The sequence below is a fragment of the Microtus ochrogaster genome, unplaced genomic scaffold (assembly GCF_000317375.1).
Source record: "Microtus ochrogaster isolate Prairie Vole_2 unplaced genomic scaffold, MicOch1.0 UNK2, whole genome shotgun sequence".
NCBI classification, from domain to species: Eukaryota; Metazoa; Chordata; class Mammalia; order Rodentia; family Cricetidae; genus Microtus; species Microtus ochrogaster.
The window spans coordinates 21,158,331-21,177,716 of NW_004949100.1; the positions used below are offsets into that span (position 1 = coordinate 21,158,331).

Genomic DNA, 19,386 nt, shown 5'->3' on the forward strand with positions numbered 1-19,386 from the left:
CCCGCCCGCTCTTGGGTGTTTTGGAGCCCTCGTGGTCCCGCCTCATTGGCCGCCGCAGAGCCCCGCCTCAGGGAGGCAGAGCACCTCCCAGCCCGTAGTTCTCCATTTTCAAGGCCTTCCCGGTGCACGTGAGTGGGTGGGTGGGTGTGGGGATGCCAGGACTACGACTCCCAGAAGGCTTTGCACAGAGGGCGTGATCACAACTGAGGACGCCGGGGGCGGGGCCTCCTGGGATGAAGCGGGGGCGCGCAGCGCTGGTACATCAGTCGCTGCTGCTGGGGACCGTAGAGCGTTTCCATCCTGAGGCCGGCGCGCAGACCTCGGGTCTTGGAGGCTCCCGGTTCCCGGGCACTGCCTCCAGCCGTCGTCATCGCGGCGGCCCGCCGTTCCCCAGCTCCGAGCGGCCGAGGTCACCATGAGTCCGGGGTTCCGCCGGGCCGTCGTCGGGCAGGGGTCGGCGGCCCTCGTGCAATTGCTGGTCACCCTGAGCTTCCTCCCAAGTCTCGTCAAGACCCAGGTAAGCCGGAGAGGCGGGAGGCGGGCCGCGCCGGCGTCGCCGAGGAGCCGAGGGGGAGGTACGAGTGGCCGGTCAGGGACTGAGAGAACCGCACCGGCTAGTGCGGGAAACGTCTATAAAGCGCGGCTGGCGCGGGGACGCGACACGCGTGGCGGAGGCAGACGGAAGAGGAAGATGGTGACGGCCAGTAAGCGCTAGCGGCTTTATCGTTGTGATGGTGACGGGGAGGAAAACCTCGGTGTCTTGAGCAAGAGGCGGGGTGGTGGGGGGCACCTTTTCCTCTGCAGATGACAGGGAGGCTCTCCATCCTTTTCCTGAGAGGACTAGAGGGGGAGAGGGGGACAGGTCTTCACTTCCTTGAACTTGTGTACTCGAGATTGCCAGCCTTTACCCGCCTTATTATTGCCCACCTGTCCTACGTATGCAAAGTGGCGTTGCCAGGTGAGCCCACTTAAGGACACTGGCGGATCTGGGCCCTGACTGTGGGCCCCTCGTAGAAAGGCTTGTTCCCTGGAGAGTCCGTTGGACTTTAGGGTTGCCTCGATGAAGTGTAGAGTTCTCTATATGCTAGAAAGTCCAGGGTTAGCTGATCTCAGTCTCTTGCCTTGAAGAGAGGTGGGTTTGTTGCTTTTTAAAGTAAGATTTGAATAGGTTGCCAGATGCTGCTGCATCTTGTCTGCACCTGCTGCAAAGTGTTAGCTCAGAGAGCCAAAACTGAATCAAAACAAGTCTCAGATGGCCTGGTAATGAGGGGCATGTAGTTTGAAGCAATTAACGCTCATTGCTAAAATAATAATAATGGTAACTATGAGGGTAACCATGTAAACATGTTTTTCTAACTTTGTTCTTGGTGTTAAAATGCAGAGCACTAATTCCTAGAATGCTTGAATATTCTGTTTGTGTCCATATGAGTGTTCTTTAAATGGATAAGTTGATTTTAAAAAGAAGCAACAGCTGGGAACAGTGGTGCACACCTGTAACCCTAGCACTCAGGAGGAAAAAAAAAAAAACCAGAAGGAGTGCCACAGGTTGGTCACTAGCTTGGTCTTTATTCAAGTTCCAGGCTAACCAGGACTGCATAGAAAGACCCACTCTCAAAAAAACTAAGCACCGAACCGACCAGAATAAAGGAAGGAAGGGAAAGGAAAAGAAACTCTTTGTTAAACATGGAGATTCTCTGACCCCCTTCGATATATTCTGAGTCCATCTGGAACTGAGCAAGAAATAAGCATTTTAAACAAGCCTTGCGAGTGCCTGTAATGAAGTTGGTTTTTCCACTACATCTTAGCCTGGTTTGGAAAACACTATGATAGAATTCTGGATGTATTTACTAGACTTAGCAAAAATAAATTTCCCAGGCCATCAATAGCAAAATTATTTTCTAGTTACTGGTTTATCCGGTTTAAGTGGACCTTACATTTAGATGTTTTTATAAAGTCTGATTTCTCATTTTCTTGCTTAATATGTCATATTTTAATTTGTATTTATGTATTTTATCACCAGTCTAGAAGCTTCACTTAAGGTTTCTCCAGCTACCAATAATCATACTTATTAGTGGTTTATAATTCACCTGTAATTCTATTTCCTTATATCGAGATGAATATATATAGCTCAACAGTTAAATATTAGTGCATTTCAATGTATCACTGTGCTAAAAAGTCTACAAAAGTGTATGTATATTTTGTTTTCAGTGGTTTGGTATATAGTTTTTAATAACATTTAGTATATAGTTTTTAATAACATTTAAATGTAACATGCTTAATTATATATTACATTTTATTTGGTTAAGGCTGTGATGGTAAGTGAATTTCAGAGAGCTTAATTGACTTGTTAAGTGACATAAGCTGGGGCCCTGATGGAGCCGCTTCTGCTCTACACAGTAGTAATTGGCATACTTGCTTCAGAGTATAGAGACGCAGTGACCAGAAAATCAGAAAGTGGAACTAAGACTTTTTTTTTTTTTAAACTTCTCATGCATCCTAAACTTGGTAAGGAAAAAAAAGAAAAAAGAAAAACCCATAAAGATAAAAGGAAGAAATTAGAACTCTTGAAAAACACCTCTGTTCTCAAGAAATCAAAGTCATTTAAGGAAATGAGTACTTTGCCTTCTATATTGAAAGCAGGAAAATATTCTTGACCATGTGAAAGGATGTTCATTTGTATATCTCATGCCCCATTTTCTTATAAATGAAATGCAAATATGATTCATGGCATGTTACATACGGTTTTCCTGTAAAAGGATATTTCAGTCAGATATGTTTGAAATCCTTTAAAATGCCCATCTGCGGTGGCATGAAATCAAGAAACACAGAGCTCCCCACCAAATGGAAGTCAGAAATGTGGGACTCATAGTGTCTAACTCCCATTACCTCAGGGTGTCTTTTAACTCCAGAGATCAAGCTTCTAGTCTCACAGCTTCGCAGGGGGGTGGAATTGGTAAGAAATAACATTAGTGTCTTCCCTAAGCCCTCCCACACACACATACACAAATCCTGGACCCTAAGAGCTACATTCTTAGTGTAAGCGTGAATGAGAAATGAGTCCCATTTTGAGTAAAGGGGAAAATAAAAGAACTTATTAAAGGAAAGGGATGAAAACTCAGTTGAGAATCTGTGAGCAGCCTTCACAGGCCTTTTCAGGCAAAGGTTGTACCACTTGTGTGTGCTAGGATAAGCTTTGGTTAGAATCATGGCAAGCCCAGGTTCATGTCCCCCAAGTTCTCAGAAAAAGCAAATATCTCTTCCTCCTAGAGAAGTGTATTTTCAACTCAAGGACTTAAGATTTTTTTCAGAGATAGTGTTCAGTAGAATAAACAGCTAACAGTGTGCCAAAAAAAGTAATCACCGAAACCACAAGGCAAGAGGGCACCATGAATCAGATACAGATAGTCCCTGTGTTATGATGCTTGAATTTACAATATGTTTTTTTAACTTTACATATGTTAGAAAGCCATATCTGCTTGGTAGAAACTATTTCATATTTTGATTTTTTTTCTTCTCTGACTGGCTACGTACTTTCAGTGCTGGGCAGGGACAGAGAGCCACGGTCTTGATCAGCTAGGCAAACACAAGGGCAGACGACTTGTACACCCCAAATTGTGCCCTGTGTTTCTGTGCGATGATGTATGGCAGGTTGTGTGTCTTAACTGAGTTTCCATTTGATATTTTTTGTTTTAGTGGGCTTATTAGGGAAGATTTCTCATAGGGAGTTGAGGAATATCTATAGTAGAAACACCAGAGACAGTAAATGACTTTAGGTTCTGATATTTTTATGTAAATAACTTACTATCAGTTTTAATGTATTTAAATAAAAAAATCACATAGAAGTATGAAAAAACAGATCTAAAAGAATGACCAGAATATCAAAAATAATGAAATTGAAGTTTTCAAAGTAAAATTTAAGCCAAATGTAGTGGTGTGTACCTGTAATCTCTCTCAAGAGGTAGGAAGCAGGCTCAAGGTTAGTATCAGTTAGGTAGCTGGTTCCTTCTTAGCCTGAGCTGCCTCGGACAGAGGCAGGCAGGTGGATCTCTGAGTTCGAGACCAGCCTGGTCTACAGAGCTAGTTCCAGGACAGGCTCCAAAGCCACAGAAAAACCCTGTCTCGAAAAACCAAAAAAAAAAAAAAAAAAAAAAAAAAAAATTTGAAACTCAAAGGATGAATTAAATAGCTGATTACACCCAGCTGAAGAAATTTAAATTTCAGATTTTTCAGCTTAATCCTTCATCATCTGCTCTTCTGCCCCGTCAGCTTCATTACTAACAAAGGAGAACTTGATATAGAGTAATCGACTTTTAACTGGTTTCTGCCAGCTGTGTGATTGTTGGTTACAAGCGCGGATGAGTCACGTGTGCTCTTCTATTAGGGGCCATTTCTTCTTTCCCACTCAAGGGAATGGGTCCCTTCATGTCTTCTTTTTCCCTAGGTCTTTAATTTTTCCTTCCCCTAATGGGTGCTGCTTACTGTCATCATCCTATGATCTTGTGTTCTTGGGATTGAACTCTGGTCCTCATCAAGCACATTACTGATTGAGCTACCCCTTCCTCCTTTTTTAAATTCTATAGCTAGAAAAATTCTTGAGTTGTTTCATTTTCTCCCGTTCTGTTTAGCCTAACTATTCTTCCTGTTTTATTTAGCTTATTCCTTATAGTCAAACTGCTCTGCTACTACCCTGAAACTGCTCTCTCTTGTCAAGGTTGCCGTGTCTTTATTGTGAATACATTAGTTGTGAAACCTCAGGTTTTACCTATCAGCAGAATATTTTTTTTTTCACAGCTCAACTCTAACTCTTTTAAGTACTTATTTCTTGCTAATGCTCCTGGTTGACTTCATCTGTAGTGGGCTGGTCCATCATTAGAACACTCTGCCCTAGAGTTTCAGGGTTTTTTTCTTGTTTATCTTACCTAGATGCTTAGTTTTGAAAACCCATCTATACCTTAGTTTCAGGTTTATGTTTGAAGACAAGAAATCTCAGTTCTAGATCACCATATCCAATTTTTTTATTTGCCAGCATTTAACATCTGGATGTCAAGCATCTCAAACTTCAGAATCAGAAAGCAATGAATGTAGTACATTAGGACAAAAACCCACTACTCCCTCATACCTCTGTGTGGTTTCTTGATTGGTAAAATTTAAATCATAGATTAATATTAAGTATTCAGGAGGGCATGTCTCAACATTAGCTCCTGATCATCGGTGGTGAGATACTAACTTGATATAAAAACTTTGGAAGTCAGCCTGCTGTTCCCCTGTAAATCTGAACGTGTACTTTTACACCCAAGATTAACACCTTAAGAAACTCTTGCACATGTATCCGAAGATATATGTTCAAAGATATTTGTGTACCTTTGCTCTTTAGTCAAATTTATAATCAATATGGAATACATTTGTTTCCTGTTTGCTGCTTTAACAAATCTCCACAATTTATTCACTAAAAACAATATAATTTTTTAATCTTACAGTTTTGGGAGCCAAAAATTTGAAAATGAATTTTACGGTGATAAAATTATGACATCAACAATGTGGGAGTCCTGGAGGGTGTAACTGGGAACTGTTTGTACTTCTGTCAAGCTTCTAGAAGGCATCTTTATCTCTGGCTTGTGACTTCTTCCTTATCTTCAATGTCAGTATTGTATCCTCTTCTCATTTCTCCTGCCTCCTCCTGATTCTGCTATTGTTTCCCTTGAGTAATCTAGTATTATCTTCATGCTTTAAGATCTTAATCACATCTTTAAATTTTCCTTTTTTAATTTTCTGTGTCTGTGTGCACACGTGTATACCTGCTTGCCACAACATGCATGTAGAGATCAGAGAAGTTGGTTCTTTGTTTCCAACTTTACATGGATTCCAGGAATCAAACTCAAGTAACCTCATGTTTGCCTGGCAAGCATCTTTAACCCACTGAGCTATCTTACCTGTCCCTGATCACATCTTTAAAGACTCTTGCTTTATAAATCAATATTCTCTTAAGATTAAGTTTGTGAACTGGGTAGCGGTAGCACACACCTTCAATCCCAACACTCAGAAGGCAGAAGCAAGTGAATCTCTTGAGTTCGAGGCCAGCCTGGTCTTCAGAGCAAGTTCCAGGGCAACCAGGGCTACACGGAGAAACCATGCTTCAAAAAACAAAATAAAATAATAAAAGCAACAACAAAAAGATTATATTTGTGAACTTGACTCTTAGGAATCAGGACTTACATACCCCGGGCTGTTCTTCCTTCTGCATGGAGCAAAATAGAATAGATAAGCTGTTGGTCTTCATACTATACAGCATTTACAACAGGAAAGGTGAACAAGCTAGCTACAAGTAAAACTCATTCTCATAGATAATGCCAAAGTAAAAATGTTAGCAAAAGCAGCACCTTGCAGAAGAATTGAGAGGAAATGATACTAATGTTATGAACATGGGAATTACTTATGGATGCATTACAAAAAAAATAGATCACAACAGTAAGCTTGATTTTTAACCTCTTAGGTAGATGTAATTGAGAAGGAACTTCAAGGATACAGGCAATATTCACATCTACATTTCAAAATTTTGGTGACATAGGTTTTATCTGAGTAGTCTTTAAAAGTTACAGATATGTATTAACAGCAATTTATCCTTCTTACAATGAAAATGGCATGTGTGTGCATACATGCATATGGAGGCTAGAAGTTGGCATCAGGTGCCATCAATCTCTCTCTACCTTATATTTTGAGATAGTCTTGATGAAGCTGGAGCTCATCAATTCAGTGAGACTGGCTGACCAGCAAGCCCCAGGGCTCCTCAGTCTTTGTCTCCCTAGTGCTGTCTCCCTAGCTTATTATGATATATTGGGGATCTGAATTTAGACGTTTATGCTTGTGTAGCAGGCATTTTGCTGACTGAGCTATCTTTCCGGCCCCTGAAAACATTTAAAGAAAATATGATGGTTTACAAACCAAAAGTTTTCAGTTTCAAAAAACAAACAAAAAAAATAACTAAGAAAGAACAGTTACTACATAAAGGGTTTTTTGTTTGTTTTATTTTGGGGGGCAGTCTTTCTCTGTGTAACCCTGCCTGTCCTGGAACTCACTTTGTAGACCAGGCTGGTCTTAAACACAGAGATCCACCTTCCTTTTTCTCCCAGGTGCTGGGATAGAGTTATATGGGACAGTGGTAATTTGAATAGGTATGGCCCCCATAGACTCATATCTCTGAATGCTTGGCCCATAGCGAGTGGCACTATTAGTAGATGTGGCCTTGTTGGAGGAAGTGTGTCACTGTGGAGGCAGGCTTTGAGGTCTCATATATGCTCGAGCCACAACCAGTGAGACAATCTCTCCTCCTGCTGCTGCATCATGTAGATCTTTCAGCTCCTTTACTAGCACCATGTCGGCCTGCCTTGATGATAATGGACTAAACCTCTGAAAATATAAGCCAGCCTCAATTAAATGTTTTTCTTTATAAGAGTTGCTGTGGTCATGGTTGTCTCTTCACAGCAACAAAACCCTTACTAAGACAGCCACCAATACCTGGCTTAGAAAAAGTGTTTTAAAAAGCAGATACACACACACACACACACCCCTACATCCCTACACACCTGTCACTTGAGAACCTAGAAGTTCAGTGAAATTTGGAGTTAGAGGATTCTAGGGTGTTAAGTGCCGAATTTCCAGAGCCCAAATGCTGGACAGCCAGCCCTTGTTCTTCATGTAAAGGTAGCATTGCTGCCTCCATGTGGGAGGGAGTTGAAAGAGACACTTCTACTTTGGGAAAGAAAAAGAATTGGCTAGGTCTTCTACTTCCATTTACTGCTTGTGTGTCTCCTTCCATCCAAAGCCTTCATGAATGAAACTTTTTGTTTTTGATTTTCAAGACAGGGTTTCTCTGTTTAGCTTTGGCACCTGTCCTGGAACTCGCTCTGGACACCAGGCTAGCCCCGAACTCATAGAGATCCACCTGCCACTGCCTCTCGAGTGCTGGGATTAAAGGCATGTGCCCCCACTGCCTGGCTATGAATAGAACTTTTAATAGACAGAGTCCCATTCTGGTTTTTACTTAAAACTTTGAACTGAGATGCAAGTTGTTGTGCAGTTGTAGGAAATAATACAGAGAAGTGCTGCGTTCCTTTTACCAAGTTATCACAAAGGTAACATCTTGTAAAGATAGACTACAGAGTTAGAAACAGGACATTGCCATTGATAGAATGATTTGCATTTTCCGGACTCTGTGTACATTATTTGTGTGTATTCACATTTTTATTACATTGCAGTTCCATGCATTCACCACCACAGTGAAAATATGGATCAGGGTAATCACTTCGGTCATCTATGCTGTTCCTGTCTCCCCTCATCATCATTTCATGTGTGTTTGTGTGCGCACACTTGTGCGTGTACGTGAATGTATGAAATGTATGGGTGTAGATGTAAACTTCAAGCATCTATCCTGTTCCTAACATCTTTGTGTGTGTGAGTGCTTGTGTGTGTGCACACATGTGTGCATGTATGCAATGTGTGGGTGTAGACACTCACTTCAAGCATCTATCCTGTTCTACCATCCTCATTTGTGTTTGTGTGTGTGCATGCACGCACAATCCACATGTAGGTATGGACACATGCGGACATCAGATGACAACTTTTGGGAACTGGTTCTTTTTTTCCACTGTGGGATCCAGGGATTGAACTCCAGTATCAGGCTTTGGGGAGGGTTTTTGCCTGCTGAGCCATCTCACTGTCTGTTCCTTTGTATCACCACACTGTATTGTTCCCATCCCAGCTCTTATACCCTACCCAGTCCCTGAACCCTAGAGACTAGCACACTTTCCACCATTCCTAACACTTTTCAGAACATTCTGTACATGAAACCATAAAATAACTTTGGGGAATGCTGTGTTTTACTTAGGAGGCTTCTTTTGGGATTACATATAGAGAATCATTTTTAATAAAATTGAAGAATGGCTTATGGAATTTTTTGGACTCAGAATTTACCTCTTATATACCTGTTTCTCTTTTTGGCTTCATGGGTACTCTGAGTGGTGAGGAAGAACAGACTTTAAAGCCTAATAGATTGATAGTTAAGTTCCATGGGTATGTAAACAATTGTAAGCTTGTTAAACTGTAATTCCTTACAATGAGAGTCATAATACCTTATTTGCAGGATAGTTTTAAAGAGTCAATGAGATGACACACTAAAACCATGCCTAGCACATAAACGGCAGCCAAAAAGAAAGATGCAGGTGGTCTCAGCAGTGACATTACAGGCTGTGACTTCTAGGTTAGTCTGGAATCCAGTAACTACTGGCATTTTTATTGGTGGTTAGGCAGAGGAAAGGCAGAGAAGTATCTCCTGTTTTGAGCCCTGAAAGGTGGGGTATTTCAAAGTAGATAATTTGTAATTTTCTTGGTTTTTGTTGTTTTGTTTTTTATATTCAACTGTCCTAGTTAAAAAGTAACTGCTCGGGGCTGGAGAGATGGCTCAGTGGTTAAGAGCATTGCCTGCTCTTTCAAAGGTTCTGAGTTCAATTCCCAGCAACCACTTGGTGGCTCACATCCATCTGTAATGAGGTCTGGTGCCCTCTTCTGGCCTGCAGACATACAAACAGACAGAATATTGTGTACATAATAAATAAATAAATAAACAAACAAACAAACAAACATTTTTTAAAAAGTAACTGCTCTAATGTTATGAATCTTAAAAGTATTTTTTACAGCTAGTTATTTCGTGTATTGTTGGGGCTGAGTATACATGAGGCATGGCATGCATACAGAAGTCAGGAGAGTTTCAGGAGTCCATTCTCACCTTCCACCGTATGGAGGGAGATTGAATTTAGGTCGTCAGACTTGGCAGCAAGCACTTTTACCCTCTAGACCCTTCCATTGGCCCTAGTATTATGAACCTTAATCAGTAAAACTGGTCAACTTGAATGAATAAATTTTTTAGAATAATAGATGTATTAAGGTATAAACATTAGTAATTTGTCTATCTTGTAGTTGATACATTTGTACATTCTAGGTGACTGGAGTTCTGGATGATTGCTTGTGTGACATTGACAGCATTGATAACTTCAACACCTACAAAATCTTCCCCAAGTTAAAAAAGTTACAAGAGCGAGACTATTTTCGTTATTACAAGGTAAGATGGAAAATTTTAATTCTGTTAATCCAAAGATTTCTATGTAGTTGTCTGCAAATGTGACTGTTTTATTACGTTTTTCAAAATAAATCTTTTAAAAATGAAATTTTATAAAAGCATCATAGTGGAAAAATGATTTTATTACATACCAAGAATCTGCACCCCCTTCACTTTTCTTTCAGTTTTGATTTTGAAATGGAAGACTCCTCCTTTACAGATGCTTCAAATGCCCACATGGACTTCGTCAGCCTCTGTGAGCATAGGTTCTGTGATCTGGACCGAACTATCCAGGCTTCGTTGTATGAATTTTTCACTCTTTTGGCTTTTTGGGGGGGCCCCACCATCCAGCTCCTAAATAAATAACACACAGAGGCTTATTCTTAGTTATGAATGCCCGACCTTAGTTTGGCTTGTTTCTTGCCAGCTTTTCTTAAATTAACATTTTGCCTCTGGGCTTTTATATTTCTTAATTCTGTATACTCTCTTTACTTCTTTCTCTGTTTGCTGGGTAGCTGGCCCCTGATGTTCTCCTCTCCTTGTTCTCTCTTGCTCTTCACTCCTCTGTTTATACTCTCGGCCTGCCAGTCCTGCCTATCCTTGCTACTACCTCACTATGGCCGGTCAGCTCTTTATTAGGACCTTGGCGTTTTAGACAGGCACAGTAACACAGCTTCACAGAGTTAAACAGATGCAGTGTAAACAAAAGTCACACGCCTGAAAATAATATTCCCCAACAAGGCTTCAGTGGGGCATCGTGTTTGTGTAAGGGGAGTGTCGTAAGCAGTGCAGAGTAACAGACTGTCACTGGCATGCTTTGTGGAGGCTGCAAACCAAGAGATGTGACAAGGAGGATACACCCTCATCGTATTTCTGTAAATCTGTTTTTAACCTAGTATGAGTCTCTAGCCCTTCTGGAAATACCAGAAAAGCAATAGCAGTCTTCTAACTATGTCAGCAATCAGAACTCAAAGAAACAATTGTAGTTATACATTTTTAAGGAGAAAATACCAAGGGTGTAGTCTAGGGAATTAAAAACAATTATTAGTGTATATTCATTGTACAAAACAGTGGGCTTCTTGATGGCCTTTTGGTTCAAGTACAGCACGTCCTTTGACCAGATGCACTCCCCTGTGCCTCTAGTCCCTGTCCTCTATGTGCGCTCACAGAATCTATTTGACAAATATATATTTCTGGCACTCGCTCTGTAGACCAGGCTGGCCTCAAACTCACAGAGATCCACCTGCCTCATCTCCCAAATGCTAGGATTAAAGGCATGCACTACTACCACCCAGCTACAACTGCATTTTAAAGCTATGCCTGACTTTACTGTGGTCTTCTTCTTCTCAAAATTTAGTTGGTATATAATTTTCATTTTAATTTGTTCTAAAATTTAAACATGGTTTCCTTTTTAATCTTGATTCTGAATATATTATCTTAGCTCTTTAAATATTTTTGAGGATAAAAAATGTAGTCTTTTGGCAGTTGTAGGTTGTGTCCAAAAGATAAATTAGAAAATTACAGATTTGGAAACCCATTCCTTTGCCCACAAATACCAAGAATATCCAGAAAGGAGTGAATGTTTCTCCTTTGCACTCCTAACAGAGTTTGTACAGTTGCTGAATCTGTGCCTACACTGTGGCAGATCTTTAGGCATCTTTCATACAAATAAGACAGGTGCTTTCTGAACATGAAATCCCTGACAGTATGTGTAGCTGCTTCCTTCATAATATTAGAAAAATCATATGAAATGGTTAAACATACCGGTTTCATACGGTTCAGTCTAATAAGTAGAAATTGTGGGTGCTGTCAGAGACCGCCTTCGTTTGGGTGTCACAGCCTCACTCACACCTCCCTTTGGGTATCGCATCTTCTAGTTTTATATCCATACAAAGCCTGGCCCATTGAGGAATTGAGTATTTGGATGAATGGCTATCTCGTTTACTGCAGCCAACTTCTCGACCAGAGAGGAAGAATGACCACCACACGAGGATTCTTCTCAGATCATGCTTTAATGGAGTGCTCTTGGTTGAGGGAGAGCAGGAAGCGAGGGGCCCCAGAGCACTAAAGCAGCTGCTTATATAGGGAGTAGGCACACAGGTCGCCCTGTGATTGGCTGCCACCATCAGCTGACACTAGACTGCGTCAGGATAGGCCCAAGGACTCTAAACCACCGCGCATGCAGGAAGCAGGGGACACGCAGCTCCCAAAGGCATAGCCAAATATGGAGTTGTTTATTTCCAACAAGACAGGATGTCGGCGCCATCTTGTAATGGCGATCCTGTCTGGCTCCCTGCAGTTTCCCCTTACTGTTTGTGAGCACTGAGCACAGGACTAAGGTCATCCAATCTGACCCTCACCTTATGATGTGTTGGTCAATCGAGGATGGAAGATATTCTCCATGGACACACCTTCCCCTGTGCAATGGGTACTCAAGGAACCCCGGGGGTGCAAAGGTTGTGTCGCAGGAACCTACATCCGCAAACCTACCCAAGTGCAATGGATCAACAGATCCCATGGGGTGCATAGGCTGTGCATGATGGAAACCCTAAGCGTCTCTTAGTGCTGATAGCCATATCTGGGGGGAGGAGCCACACTCCAGGGCAGCCAAAGTTTGGGAGATAATTACTTTGTCCCTCTTGGTTTGGGCATGAAGGCAGCAGACCAACCACAGGCACAACACATAGCCACCCAGGCAGCTTGCCAAAAACATGTCCATGCCCACCCACTTCTTAAAATGGGAAACAGCAGCTCCTCTCCTTGGGGGCAGGAAAGGCTGGACCAAGGACCTCTCCCCAGTCACCTCTGGAACTCCTCTGTGGGGCGTCTGTAGCCTCGACTTTAGATCCAGCTTTTTTCTTTCTGTGAAAAAAGCATAAACATATCCTCGACCCCAAATATATATAGGTCAGGTTTTTTCATAATGCATTGTAAGGGCTTTTCCACCTTGCCTTAGCAAAGGTCAGCTTGGTGTCATCATGTCAGATCCATTTGTGTCAGGATCTGCTTGTAACTTTTATGAGTTGCTTTTAAGGAGCCTTGTTATGCTCTATAATTTTTTTTATTAGCCATATATGCAGTTTTTTTTATTGGAAGAGCCATTTGTAAAATTTAGCATAAAATCCTTTAAGGGATTTTCTGCTATAACATTAGCAAAATAAAGTTGTGTGAATTGTAGCAATGGTCTTCTGGGAAAAGATTATTGTTTTTGCCTTTGAATTGAGCAAACATAATTGTCCAGGAATCAATCTTAAAATTATCAAGGAATCTATTATTTAGTATAAGAAACATTGATCATAGTCAATATTTTGTCAAACCATTTTTCCCCCATTTTAAAAATATATGAAGAATTCAGGAAATTAGTTATTAAAAATTAATCTAATAAAAATATTTGTTACAGACCTAAACTGAAAACTCTCAACAGACGAACCCAAAAATGACTGAGACACCTAAAAAATGTTTGAACATAACATCCTTTAACCATCAGAGAAATGCAAATCAAAACTCTGAGATTTTACCTTATCCTTGTAAAAATGACCAAGATTAAAAATTATTGCTAACAATTTATGCTTAAGAAAATGTGGGTAAAGAAAAAACTCCATTGCTGGAAGTGTAAACCGACAGTCACCTTTGGATCACATATCGTATTGAAAAACCTGGATAAACCAGACTCTCCCAGCAGAAAGAGAAGAACCAAAAATCTAGGACTAGCCTGTTCAGCGACCCTGCACCAGGAACTAGCTGAAGACAAAACCAGACTGCAATCCTAATAACAATCCTGAGAAACAGTGAGCCTCCCCACTGCGATTATCACTGTTTTAGGAACTAGCCCAAGAGAAAGCCAGACCACGTCTTGAGAATAATCTTGAGAAACAGGGAGTTTCCCCCTGCAGGTATTACTGTTTTAGGAACTAGCTGATTATGGCGAGGCAAGCCATGGGGGGGGGGCGCCATCCCGAGACCTGAGTGAGAGTCTCCCCAGCATTGAGGGACCCCCATTATGTCTATTTTTTAAAATTAGGCAAATATCTATCTCAAAACTTAGCAATACCCCTTTTGGGCCTAAATACAAAGTTGTAACTATAAGAACATGTGCTCAGCCTTGCTTGGAGGCGTGGCTAAGCAGAGCGGCTGGGCCCGACCAGGTCCAGGCCTGTTGCCCCAGGCTAGGGCAGAGGCTCAAGCTGGTGAGCCTTACAACAGTTGTGCTGTGCCTCTATGCCCTGAGGCCCACGCTGGGAGTGGCCTAGCGTTCTAGCCTCCTCAGTCCTTAAGGCTGGTCCTGTGGTGTTTGCAGCTTTTCGCAGACCCTCAGTGCTGCTTGGCCTTGGAGCCGCAGCTTTTCACACTCCACTACAAACTCCGGAGGCCTCAGTAACTCAAACCATAAGAATATAATTCCCTTCCTTAGCATACCTTGTTCAGCGGCAAAATCCAGATCTCTACCAAGCCTATCCCAGGATGACACATTAAGATTGCCAGAGACAGCAAACCAAAGAGCAATTGCGTCACCTTCAGCCAAAAACCTCTCCAAAGCGCTGTGTAATAGCTCGTTAAGAGCCAGAAAAATCAGATGTGATGTTGAAGCGCCCATTCTAAAATCCCATTCTTAAACCGTCCACTTTGGTATGGCCCTCACTTTAAACCGTCCGCTTTGGTCGCGGCCCTCACTTTAAACCGTCCGCTTTGGTCGTGGCCCTCACTTTAAACCGTCCGCTTTGGTCGTGGCCCTCACTTTAAACCGCTTTGGTCGTGGCCCTCACTTTAAACCGTCCGCTTTGGTCGCGGTCCTATTACCCCATTCTCCCTTCTACTGGCGAGAGCAGAAAACCCACTTTTTGTTGCGGATCCCCAATCTTTACCTTGAGGATTATTTGGTGCACCCCCTGACTGCAGCAAGTTCTGGGCTCCATGGAGAGAGGTTCAGAGGTTCCCCGTACGGGCCACCAAATGTCATGGTCACCCTCATCCCGCAAGGATGAGGCAACCATCGGAGCTCTTCTCACTACAGTTTATTCCAGGACTTTGCACCCCCTGACATTCCTTAGTACTCAATGTCACCACTCCGCGTGTTGAGTTCTGAATCCTCTTTGGCCCCTCGCCTGGCAACTGAAGTTCCCGGGTTTCGGCACCAGCTGCGGCGAATTTCTCAACCAGTGAGGAAGAACGACCACCACACGAGGATTCTTCTCAGATCACGCTTTAATGGAGTGCTCTTGGTTGAGGAAGAGCAGGAAGCGAGGGGCCCCCCCGAGAGCACTAAAGCAGCTGCTTATATAGGGAGTAGACACACAGGTCGCCCTGTGATTGGCTGCCACCATCAGCTGACACTAGACTGCGTCAGGATAGGCCCAAGGACTCTAAACCACCGCACATGCAGGAAGCAGGGGACACGCAGCTCCCAAAGGCATAGCCAAATATGGAGTTGTTTATTTCCAACAAGACAGGATGTCGGCGCCATCTTGTAATGGCGATCCTGTCTGGCTCCCTGCAGTTTACTCTTCATATGAAAATTTTGTTATTTACATTTTTAAAATGAAGAAATAATAGGCCCGAGTATCCTAAGTAGGGCACTCGTGTTGACTAAAAAATAGAAGTTTGAGAGAGAAAATAATTAAGTAGTTTACAAATTGAAAGACAAACTGAAGTAGTGCACTTCAGGGAAGCTGAAAGTGAAGCAGACTCTAGTGGCATTGTCTTTAGGACACCACCAAAACTGTGGTGGCCACTAGACATTCAGGCAGGCACTGGTCCGCTGAGCTGTACCATTGCCCTGCACCAAACTTCCAGGCCACATTAGCTGTTTTCCCGTATTTTTTGTTCTTTATACAAGAGTCAAATTTCTGGAGGAGAAAATGTTTAGTCCAGGTTGTCATGTGATACCTTTATCAAAAGAAGAAAGTATACTTTGGGTAACAGTGCCATTCAGAGACACGAGGAATGATTGTTTGTCAAGGGAATTAGAAGACTGCTACAGAGGAAGAGAAAATGAAAGTTAAGTAAGCAAAAATAACAGAGTTGATTTCAACACATGTGCAGACTTGGGATTCAGCCAACAAGGAGGTAGATGCAGCCACTCACCTTTTCAGCTAGGCAATTGTCATATTGATGGCTTTGTGACAGACAGCCTCTAGTCTTAGCACTCTGGGTACAGCAGTGAATAGGGCAAAGCTTTGTTCTGCTTGGAAAGACAAACAATAAGTAAATAGACAGTAATGTCAGACGTAAGGTGAGTGCTGTGGAGAAGCAGGGGAGGGTAAGGGATATATATAGAGATAAGTAGCCTTGCTTTGATGAAATGGTCAGGAAAGAATGGTGTTTATGCTAATGTGATATTTGAGAAAGACCTTCCTAATGTGAAAGTGTGAGTAGTGGTGAGATCTGCAGAAAACATCCCAAGGAAATTGATGAGTAGATGTAAGAGTTCTGACACAGGAGTAAGCGCAGTTTATTTGAAGAATTAGACCACAGAAGCAGGTGAATGAGGAGTAGGATTGGAGAGGTAGGTAGGTCAGCTTTAAAGACATGAGCATGTACACATGGCACATACACAAACACATATACAAACACACAGAAACCATACAGCAATATATTGGGGGTGGTTGCATTCTAAGTACTACTTTAGAGGGTCTAGTCAAGGCCCGCTGCTGTTGAGAGACCCGAGTAAGGTGGAGAAAAAGCCCTCTGTAGGAGCAAAGCAGATAGAGAATGGGCAGTATAGAGGCGCTGGGACTCCAGGAACCCAGCATGTCAAGCAGAAATGTAGTGTAATAGATGAGGGAAGGAGAAGCAGAAGCCAGTGGTTACAGAGTAGGGCCTGTAGAGCTGCTGCAGGCTTGGATTTGCTCCAAGGGAGATGAAGTTCTGAGCAGGTAGGGACTGCCTTGGTTTTGATGTAACTGTTGCTGTGTGCAGAAGGTGGAAAACTATTGTGGTAGCTTAGGCAAGAGGCAAGTGAAGGTGGTAAAAAGTGGTAACAAGTAAGAGAGGAAACAGACAACGTTGATTTTTAGCTTGGGCAATAACATCTGCAAATCCTGTTGGATTACCAGCTTCCTGTTGTATGAAGAATTTGGAAATCGGTATTTACCTTTTGACCTCCGTCCTTTTGGTCCATTCTTTACCCACTAAAAATGGTGGAACTGGTGGTTCTTCATTCTTAGCACCACAAAGCTCTGCACTGCTGTAGCCAAATACACATGCCCACCACCTTTCATCTTCCTAACGTACGACTGCTTCAGAGGCTCCATCCATCAGCAGCACTACTACAGAACTCTGGGTTCTCCTTTGAAACATGTACTTACAATGTGCGATTATTTGATTTCTCTTTTCTTCAGGATATTATAAGTCCTAGGGAGAGAAAGCTCTCTTTTGCCTTGAGCCTAACCTGGTGTCTGACAGATAGCCAGTGCTCAGTACACACTGACTAAGGGGGTGTGGGAACCCCGATGCTAAGGTGACTGCAGGTATTTGGAGAATGTTAAGGTCATTCTAAAATGCTGCCCAGTGACAACTGTACTTCAGATGAACAGTGAATTCGAGCTGCTCCTCTGCTCCAGTGTCAGAGAACCCATAGTCATTTTGTTTTAAAAGTTAACATGCCACCCAGGTGCCTGCAAAGCTGCAGTCATTTAATATGTGAGCTGTGTATGCGCCACAGGGTCAAGAAGCTCCTCTCTCCTCATCGCTACTATGTCACCATAGTGACACTGGCAAACATTCTGTAATTATCATACCCAATTGCTAATGTTGATTTGTTTTTCCTCGAAAGGTTAATCTGAAGCGACCATGTCCTTTCTGGGCAGAAGATGGCCACTGCTCAATAAAAGATTGTCATGTGGAGCCCTGTCCAGAGGTACAGTAATTAAGAGTATAATAATGGAGGGGGACTTCCTCGTGGGCTTTAAAAATATCACAACCCTGTATCATTGTGTTTGGACTTACCGGCAGACTTCATAGGCTTTCAGCTCGAATGACTAGACTCCTTGAAAGATGAATTGAGGGATTCTCGTGTTCAGTGGTGTTAGTGATGGGGTGTGGACGTAAGTCTTGATTCTAAAATGGGAGGGAGACCTAAGGATTTCTAGCATTAGACCTGCAGTGGGCTTCATTGATCTTGTTTCATAGGCAAAAAGAGAAGTTCAGGACCTTAAATGTCACATTTAAAATGGGGATTTCAGTGCATGAAGTGAGAAAGTCCAGCCTAGAGTAAAGTTTCATTGTTTTTTCTTTTAACCTTTAAAACTATGTTTACTACAATATAAATAAAACATAAACATTGTCTTTCCTACCAAGATAATGTTACATTTTAGGGGTATGTGGGTGGGGTTTGTCTGAGACACACACACACACAACAGGAACCTACATTCTCACACATACTAGGCAGGTACCACTGAGATACACCCCAAGTTCTGATACTTCAGTTTTGACATATAACATAATTAACTTAAAATGATTCTCCCTCAATAACAATTAGTTTTAAGCTATAATTTAAATTTTCAGTTCTTTTCTTACCAAATCAGGCTAGTTTGTGGGCATTGAAAATAGTTTTTTGAAAGAGCGTCTGGACCACTGTCATCGTAAATGGAAGATTCTTGCAAAATTATCTTCTTTTCCAACAAGATAAGATGTTCATGGAAAGTGATCTTAGACGTGCAGGAAAGATCCCTTGGATGCACATGGTCCCTTGTTTGCTGTACTCCCTGAACCGTCTGAGCATGCTGCAGACTGGTCCTTTATGTCTGGATGCTCTAAATACTGCTGTATTCCTTAGAAGCAATACTTTTTTGTATATAACATTAGCAGAATGAACTAAATCAGGATATTGATACCATTCTGAGCCTCATTTTGATGGCATTCGTCACATATCATTAGCTGACCACAAGCTTGCACTGGAGAGATGTTTCCGGGGTTAAGAGCATTTGCTGCTCTTACACAGGTCCTGGCTTTAGTTACCAGCTCTCACATGGAAGCTCAAAGCTATCCATGACCACAGTTCCAGGGGATCAGTATCTGTCCTCTCTGGCTGCCACGGACAGTAGGCATGCACATGGTGTTCATGCATCTACTCTGCAAAACACTCAAACACATAAAGTATAATTTTTTAAATAGAGAAGTCAAACATAGCTGGGCGGTGGTGGCGCATGCCTTTAATTCCAGCACTCGGGAGGCAGAGACAGGCAGATCTCTGTGAGTTCGAGGCCAACCTGGTCTACAAGAGCTAGTTCCAGGACAGGAACCAAAAAGCTACGGAGAAACCCTGTCTCGAAAAATCAAAA

General features: G+C 42.3%; 1 protein-coding gene across 1 annotated transcript in view; it reads left to right on the forward strand.

Annotated features, from left to right (window-relative positions):
* Nucleotides 1-249: 249 nt before the first annotated feature.
* Ero1b (endoplasmic reticulum oxidoreductase 1 beta) overlaps nt 250-19,386 on the forward strand; it is a 43,247-nt gene continuing 24,110 nt past the window's right edge. The window contains exons 1-3 of the mRNA XM_026788341.1: nt 250-517; nt 9,992-10,111; nt 17,880-17,963. Coding sequence (XP_026644142.1) covers nt 416-517; nt 9,992-10,111; nt 17,880-17,963 — 306 coding nt within the window. The 5' untranslated portion in view covers nt 250-415. The remainder of the gene's footprint in view (nt 518-9,991; nt 10,112-17,879; nt 17,964-19,386) is intronic.